The sequence below is a fragment of the Cygnus olor genome, chromosome Z (genome assembly GCF_009769625.2).
Source record: "Cygnus olor isolate bCygOlo1 chromosome Z, bCygOlo1.pri.v2, whole genome shotgun sequence".
Classification (NCBI taxonomy): Eukaryota; Metazoa; Chordata; class Aves; order Anseriformes; family Anatidae; genus Cygnus; species Cygnus olor.
Window position 1 is genome coordinate 64746191 of NC_049198.1, and position 8827 is coordinate 64755017.

Here is an 8827-nt window from a genome sequence, read left to right on the forward strand (position 1 = left end):
TGAAATGAATGGCTTAGCTTTCCATTTACATGTACACCACTTCACAGAATATGTACTGCATTGTGTGCAAGTTGACCCAAGGAGCCATGCCATCAGCTTCCTGTTTCCATTGGCAAAACCCAGCAATTCTTTTCGCCCCATTCCCAAGATCAGCCCTTGCTAAATCTATGTATTTTAAAAGATGTTTGGCTGCTGCCTTTTTCACAGCTGTGCTGCCTAACCCTGCTCAAAGCAACTGTACTCTCAAAACATGGTACCCTTTGCATTTAGCAGACATGCTGTGATGCTGTACCACAATACAATTTATGTCCTATAAAAGAACCCACGTGGAACATGTGCAGTCACCAGGTGACTGCTAGGACCACAATGCCCCCTTTAAAGTGAGAAAGCAGCATGATATATTTTACTTTTTGCCTATTGGTGCAGATGTCCTTGATGGACCTGGCTCCCTGCAGTCATGCATTTGCTGTGCCAGCCACCAGCTGCCTTGCTGTGTCACCTCCCCTCTGTGGTGCCTTGTGACACAACATGACTTTACTTTCTGCTGGGGTTGTGCAAGCAGCAAAAGTAGCTATCCCCTGCCTTCATCAAGGGAAGCAGTCACAGAAATACTCTTTCCCTAATCACCGTCTTCCCATGCAGGAGAGTATGCTGTTGTGCATTTGATTGTCATTCTAGAAAAGATGGAACAACCTCATGACTGCAAACTCCACAGCGCCAGAGACACCACTGCCTCTACAGGCACCATGCCAGCAGAAACTAACACAGACACATGGCAAATTTTGCCCATAAGAAATTCTTATTCAGGAGCACAAAACATCAGACAGTGGGCTAAAGCATCAACGTTAAAAAAGAAATTTGAGGACAGTTTAAATGTTATTTTTCAGCAGGTCTCCCAATAGAAAAGATAAATGGGAATGTTTCATGCATGTTACACAAATAATTGGCATTTCAAACATGCATTACCTCATATCATTTGTCAGAATGAGTCATCATTGGGGATCTTTTTTCCTTGTTTTAAAAAAAAAATGGTGAAGGTATTATCATGAACTGAATTAATACCAAACTGTATTCTACATTATAATTGTATCACAAAGCAAATTACCCAAAAGGAATTTCATTTTCAACAATGCTTAACATTGCATAAGCAGACAAAAAAAAGTTCCTCTCTTGCTCCTGTACCTTTGTGCATAGTTTTCTTTTTCTTCCTTAATTATCCTATAATGCCTCCTTCTTCTTATAAAACAAGATCAAAGACATGCTACTTTTAAATAAAGAGAAGCAAACATAACAGGATCTCTTAGACTAAAGCTTTGACAATTTACATTATACTCTTTTATTATTATTATTTTCAGTCAGTGAAAATAACAAGAAAGGGAAAAATGAAGCATGATTCATGCGTAGTTTATAAATACCTCATGTACACCGCTTCACCTGTTAAAAAAAAAAAAACACCATCATTGTAAAATAAACGTGTCATGTTGATGCAAAAGAAGTTGTTCTTGTAAAAATGCTTTCTCACTCAGGTGATGTTATTTGTAATATTGATAATATTACAATACAATAGTATGATATTTTTCTGTGCTAACATATATTAGATCTGATTTCTTTCACTTTAAAAATATGTAAGAACTAAATAATTTAGCAAACCCTGAAGTGGCTCAAAGTACAAGGGTATTACAGTGAGCAGAATCCTGTTCTGTGCAATGGCTGACCCACTAGTCCTTTTCTCAGGCAAATGGCATTCAGTGCTAACACACAACCCAAGAAAACACCAAACCTGTTGTTTGCTCTGATTTCTGTTGCATGAATTTGATGGTCTTATTCGATTATTCATATGAAACAGAACTAAAACATTCAGGTTCCCTGCTGTAAAGCCCAAATAACTGTGTCAATGCTGTTCTAACCCCCCTTCTCCATCATTCTGGTAGCTGGTGCATCAGCAACTGCTAAAAATCAGCACAAACACTGCATTTGATCACATTTTTGAATTCCTTTTAACACCAGCCATACCCAGCCATGTATTTGTACAGAAGTTGCATAAGACTGCATTTGCAGAGTTGACCTCAGCTGGCAGCCAGGCACCCACCCAGCTGCTCTCTCACCCCCCACCAGGTGGGGAACCCCCCAGGAGGGCAGGGAAGAAAACATGAAGAAAGAATGCATGGGTCAAGGACAGGGAGATCACTCACTAATTATCATCATGGGCAAAACAGACTTGGCTGGGGAAGACTTATTTAATTTGTTGACAATTAATACTAGACTAGAGCAGCCAGAAATAAAAGCAACCTGAAAACACCTTCCCTCCACCCACTCTTTTCCACCTCCTACCCCTGAGCAGCGCCAGGAAACACAGGGGATGGGGACTGTGGTCAGTCTATAGCACTTCACCTCTGCCGCTCCTTCACGGTCACTCTCTGCCCCTGCTCCACATGGGGTCCCTCCCACGGGATGCCATCCTTCCCGAACTGATCCTGAGGGGGCTGCCCACAGGCAGCAGCTCTTCAAGAACTGCTCCCTCATGGCTCCGTACCACAGGGTCCATCCATCCCCCAGGAGCAAACTGCTCCAGCAAGGGTCCCCCACGGGCGGCAGCTCCCCCCAGACCCCCTGCTCCTGCGTGGGCTCCTCTCCACAGGCTGCAGCTCTGGCCCAGGGCCTGCTCCTGCAGGGGCTCTCCACGGGCCACAGCCTTCCGCAGGCCACATCCACCTGCTCCACCGGGGGCTCGTCCACGGGCTGCAGCATGGAGATCTGCTCCATGTGGGACCCATGGGCTGCAGGGGGACAGCCTGCTCCACCAGGGGCCTCTCCACAGGCCGCAGGGGAACTGCTGCTGCGTGCCTGGAGCACCTCCTGCCCTCCTGCTGCACTGCCCTTGGGGCTGCAGGGCTGACTCTCACCCCTTTCTCCCAGCTGCTGTTGCCCAGCACTTCTTTCCCTTCCTTAACTCTGCTCTCCCAAAGGCCCAACCAGTGTCTCTCATGGCTCAGCTCTGGCCAGCTGCAAGTCCCTTTTGGAGCAGCTGGAGTTGGCTCTGCTCTGACATGGGGCAGCTGCTGGGCTCTGCTCACAGAGGCCACCCCTGCAGCCCACCTGCTAGCAAACCCTTGCCACATAAGCCCAGCACACATACAGCCCACACTTTACAGCACACTCACAGTTATCCTGCTAAGCCTGGAGCAGCATGCAATGAGCTTGATCACAGCAGTGCAGTATCAGCATGTAGGATGATGTTCGGTCTAACATCCTGCACTATTTATGTTTGCATCAGTGCTGCTAAAGAAGAAGGTCAAAGATGGTCTTTCTGCCTACCCTGACCCTGGCATGACTCTCCCAGCTATTTGCAGAACACAGATTCCCATTTCAACAATGGGTGAAGTTAGTGCTGGTGAAGTAAGGGCATCTTCCTTTTTCACTTCCTTTGCTGTTGCAGTCACTGTAGACATGGACGGTGCGGCATTAATACATAGTGCTTCCATTTTTCGAGAATTTTCTTTCATGTGTAAGACCTGATTGAGTGGTTAGTACAAATTGTCAATAACAGTAAAAATGCACAGCCTCCAATTATCAAGCTGATTGTGAACAGTTTCTGTGTTTCTGTGAATTTCTGGAAATTCAGTGAAGTTTGGGTTTTGGTTTATTCTGCCTTCCATAGAGGTGAGGCTAGCATTTCTGAAAACAGCAGGGAGTTCTCATTGCAAATGGCTTTTCCTCACAGCCTCACCAGTGCACTTCTGCTCTGACTTGGAAGGACAGGGAACAAACAGCTCTTCGTGTCAAACAGCTAATTCTACCAGCCCGCCAAGAGCAATGTGGGCATCTGAGCAAGAAAGCAGGAGGTGCCAAAGCTCAGGCACAGATTTCAGGGACTTCACTTCTCTTTAGGATGTAGCTGTCTACTGAAAACTTGCCCTTCTGTGCCCAAACTCTTCTGAAATGAGAGGTCCCTAGTGGTTCCAGAAGCACAAATTACAAAACCACTAAAACTTCTAGCGCATGCAAGAAATACATGAATCTGTTTGACCGCAAATAAACAGCACATTGTCTGCTGCAGCTGATGGTTTCAGTTACAAACTGAAGTCAGAAGCCTGTGCAGGAATTAGATCCCAAAGGTCTGACGGAGCCAGGTACAAGTCCCTGCGGAAGAGCTACAGGGCTGTCCGCAGGAGGTAGTGGTTTCCTTGCAGAATAGTAATGGGCTTTGTACTGCATCCTGGAGTGGAAAGACGCTGAATGTTTGTAAATCGTTCCTGATCTACGTAACCCATTGGAATACAGCTTATTCCATCATTAACAGCTTGCTAGAGCTTACAAAATATGTTCCTTACAATGCACCTCCTCCAAAATGGGGATGGCAAAACCCCTTCAGTGTAACTGGACCCCATCAGATTAGGAAACTGCTGGTAAAGTGATGATTCCGTTCTTTGCAAAGGAAAAAAAATAACAAGGTAGTGTTACATACTCTTGATTCAGAGAAAGCCCTTTTAAAACAGAAAGATATGCAAAATCCATTCAAGAACATCAGGAATGCAGGCAGGAACAAGTAACCAAAACAATATGTTTTATCTGCAATCAGTGGATTTCCTTTGATTTATTTCAGTGTCTGAACACCACTGGCATCTCTTTAAACTAGACTGCAGTCTCACATTTCCTTAGTGCTTCATGATAAGATAAGACTTAAATGGAACAATTGCCACAAATCCTTTAAACAACTTGAAATCAAATGGTACACATTATTTTAGTGATATTAAAATACTTTTTCTTATTTTCTACTGTGGCAGCAAAGCTGACAATAGCTAAAAATATTCGTTTGTTTGGGATTCTCTGAATTGTACACAGTATGAATTGAAAAATGTCAGTCTAATTCACTGTTTCTTAAATAGTTTTTGACTGAATTAATATGGCACCATAAAGTACACTGAGACAGTATTAAACGATTAAATGATTGTTTCATTCTTACTTAGATTTTTTTCTTTTTAATTATGAAAGTTAGGCAAAGCATTTGGGATTTTCCTTAAATCAAAAGTTGCACAAATATACCTGTAAATGACAATCAGTGAACAAAGAGATAGCAACTGAAAAAAAAAAAAATAAATAAGTAAATAAATAAATGAATAGAAATCTATTTCCTAAAATCCCTTAGTAACATACTGTGCTTTTCTCTAAGGATAATCAACTTATCTCCTTAAAATAAAAAAGGCTACTACTTGCAACAGAGAAGTCACACAGTTCTGTTCTGTTTCAATAAAAACTATTTATTTCATGGCTTGTGATTATTAGTACTGATACAGTGACATGCACGTATGGATCCTGCAGGTAACTGAGCGTTACTTGGTGGGTTCAGAGCTCCACAAACTGCTTGAGGGAGTTTACTTCAGTGAACTCATCAGTGGGTTGAGAGCCAAGAACACTTGAATTTTAACTCTAGCTTCCTTTCTGACTTGCTTCATGTCCTGCAGCAATTCACCGCGTCTTTAATTATTACAAAGTACCTTTAAGTATAAGTACCTAGAAGTACCTTTAAAATAAGCACTTTTCCTGCCCCTACATTAAGCGCCTATTTTGAGAAACTTGCCTGCAACCAGAACTATTGAAATCATAATCTTAAGCTTCACTTGTCTGCAGGAAATTTCACATTCAGAATGAAAAGCACCCTGAGAAGATTCCCAACTAAAATAAACAAATAAGCAAATAAGCCTTGCTTCGAGGACAAAAACCTGATTTGAGTGATGGCCTTTCCGGCAGGCTCACACTGCCCCTGTTCCACTCCCACAGGGCAAGAGGCAGAGGACTGGGGATGGGGGGGAGAGGGAGGTGCTGGGCAGTGTTCCCAGCAGGTTGGGGTTGGTGACGGGGATGGGGTTGGGGTTGGGTTTGGAGATGGGGACGAGGTTGGGGATGGGGTTGGAGATGGGTTTGGGGACGGGGTTGAGAATGGGGACGGAGATGGAGATGGGGATGGAGATGGGGATGGGGACGGAGACAGGATTGGGGATGAGGATGGGGACAAGGATGGGGACGGATTTGGGGACGAGGATGGGTACAGGGTTGGGGACGGGGGTGGGGACAGGAATGGGGACGGGGTTGGGGACGGGGACAAGGATGGGGTTGGGGTTCGTGACGGGGTTGGGGACGGTGTTGGGGTGACACATCTTTCCTCACCGCGCAACCCGCAGCCCCTCGCGGTCAGGCGTGGAGCCGGGAACCCGCGTCTCCGCACATCCGCCGCCTATGCCGCCTACCTGCTGCGGCCCTGGTCGGTGTAGCGGGTGAGGAAGAGCCCGTCCAGGTCCTCCTCCAGCCGGCCCTGGAAGCCGAACTGCAGCATGTAGCGCCGCCCGGCCCGCAGCCGCCCGCGGAGCTCCAGCACCGCCACCTCTCCCGCCGCCTCCTGCCGCAGCCCCGCCACCTCCACGGCGGCGCCGGGATCGGGCAGGGACCCCGGGAAGGCGTCTCCCGGCTCGGGCAGGGGTCCCCGGACGGCTGCTCCCCGGCTGCGCAGCCCGGCGCTGTGCAGCACCACGGCCCGCGTGTCCTGCCGGCAGCGCACCGTGATGTTCACCTGCCCGACGAAAGAGAAGGGTCCCGCCTGCCCCGGCCGCACCCGCGGCCACAGCTCCAGGTCGTAGTGCAGCGGCAGCAGGTGCCGGGGCAGCCGCCGCCACGACGGGACTCCCGGCGGACCCCCGGGGACACTGGCTCCTCCGGCCGTCCCGTCGGGGGGCGAGTGGGGCGCCGGGGGTGCCTCCTCCCCGCGGCAGCGCACGTAGAGGGCGGCGAGGGCCAGCAGGGCGGCCAGAAGGGCCAGAAGCACCGCGGCCACCAGGGCGGCCGCACGGCGCCCCACGTAGAGCCCCGAGCCGCCGCGGGCGCCCATCGCGGCTGCTCGGCCGCCCGGAGCGCCCGGTACTTACGGGGCGGCGGAGCCGGGGGGGCGGTGCGGGGGGCGGTGGCACCTGCGGCTGGAGGGGGTGGGATGGGGACGGGGATGGGGACGGGGAGGGGAACCGGCATAGGGATAGGGATAGGGATAGGGATAGGGATAGGGATAGGGATAGGGATAGGGATAGGGATAGGGATAGGGATAGGGATAGGGATAGGGATAGGGATAGGGATAGGGATAGGGGTAGGGATAAGGGTAGGGGTAGGGGTAGGGGTAGGGGTAGGGGTAGGGGTAGGGGTAGGGGTAGGGATAGGGATGGGATAGGGATAGGGATAGGGATAGGGATAGGGATAGGGATAGGGATAGGGATAGGGATAGGGATAGGGATAGGGATAGGGATAGGGATAGGGATAGGGATAGGGATAGAGACGGCTATGGTGATAGGGACGGTTATGGTGATAGGGATGGGGATGGGGACAGCGGTGGGGATGGGGATAGGGGGGGTGAGGGTGGGGATGGGAGGTAGGGGGTGGTCCCTCGCTTCTCTCTGCGCCCCCTCTGCCCACATCACGGACGTCCCCGTCACCCCGCGCACGCCGACTGCCCCTAAATGGGTCGGGGGGACCCATGCGGTGCTGCTGGCCCGGAGCGGTACCTAAACGGGGCGGCAGATGAGCGCAAGCTTCAGTCGCGGTCGCTTCCCGCAGCCCTGTCCGCTGGTTTTGCTCGGTTGCAGCTCGTCCCCTAAAACACCGCGAGCCCCACAGCAGCCGGGCAGCTGCCAGGAGCAGCGGCCCTTGCGTGCCAGAGCCTAGGGCACTCCCAAATCTGGATGGCAGGCAGTTTTTCCCTCCTCCCCTTTTCCTCTTTCTTTTTCACTTTTTTTTTTTCCTCTTTGAGGTTGTTCTTCAAACCAAGCCCATTTCCTTGGGCTGGTGGTTTGCACAACAGCCACCCCCAGACACCAAATCTGCCCCCGATGCCTGCAAAACTGAGGCGTTTGGGTTAGGTATTGAGCTCTGTTCTGCCACCACAGCTAAAGCCGAGACAACTAAAGACCATCACTCATGACCTCACTGAAGGCCAGCCCTCCTGATAATATTAATAATCCTGTTAATTGAGAGAGATGCCCTTCCCGTGGTCGTGCACAGAAGGCAGCTATCGCTTTCCTCCCACTGAGCACAGCAGGGCTGGCTACTGTGTGTCTCGGGGACAGCTCTGTGCCACCAAACAAAGAAAGCTTCTGGTCCCAGCACCTGCCATTTGCCTGTTGCTGGAGGGATGGTGGGGACCCCCTCTGCCAGCCCATCCCGCTGGCTGAGGGCTTGCCTCTTTGTCCTCCTGTCCCCGTGCCTGTGCTACCATTACTCACTGGCTTCCCAACAGGCTGGCTTCCTGCACTGCCCCACCTGCTTCTGCTGTCTTTCAGGTGACTTTGTGTGTGCTTATTTCTGTTTCTGTGTTTCTCTCCTCATTTTGTTCTCATTTACCAGCCATTTAACCCAGTCTTCCCTTCCACTATGCCTGGGATCTCTTTCTGTGTCTCTGTTTCTGGCCTGTGCTCTTTCCACTCCGCCCTCCATCCTCTCACCCTCCTCTCCTTCCACATGCCTCGCACACCTCTGCTCTTCACCCTGCATATCGACAACTTCTCCCTTTTCTTCCAGCATGCCTGGCAACATCTGTTATTTTGCTGTAAGGCTTCACAACAAGCTCCAACAAACTGCAACATCGCCGCAGGATGGGGCACTCCTTGGAGGTCCCCAGACCCGCAGCCCTGCACTAACAGACCTCACACCTGTGTGACCCACCACTTGTCACTGGAATGACTGCATAGAAAACGTTCTCAGGGTTTCACAAGAAGGCATCTTCTCCCTCTCACTGTCAGGAAACTGTTTGCTGTCCATGGGTCTCTTCTGCAATGGTGCCCGCAGGAAGCCC

At 49.9% G+C, this 8827-nt stretch overlaps 1 protein-coding gene across 1 annotated transcript in view; it reads right to left on the bottom strand.

The window, feature by feature from the left end:
• The window catches only part of LVRN (laeverin), a 42365-nt gene extending 35463 nt beyond the window's left edge, over positions 1-6902 (bottom strand). The window contains exon 1 of the mRNA XM_040540913.1: positions 6246-6902. Within this exon, the coding sequence (XP_040396847.1) occupies positions 6246-6880 (635 nt within the window). The 5' untranslated portion in view covers positions 6881-6902. The remainder of the gene's footprint in view (positions 1-6245) is intronic.
• Positions 6903-8827: the final 1925 nt, after the last annotated feature.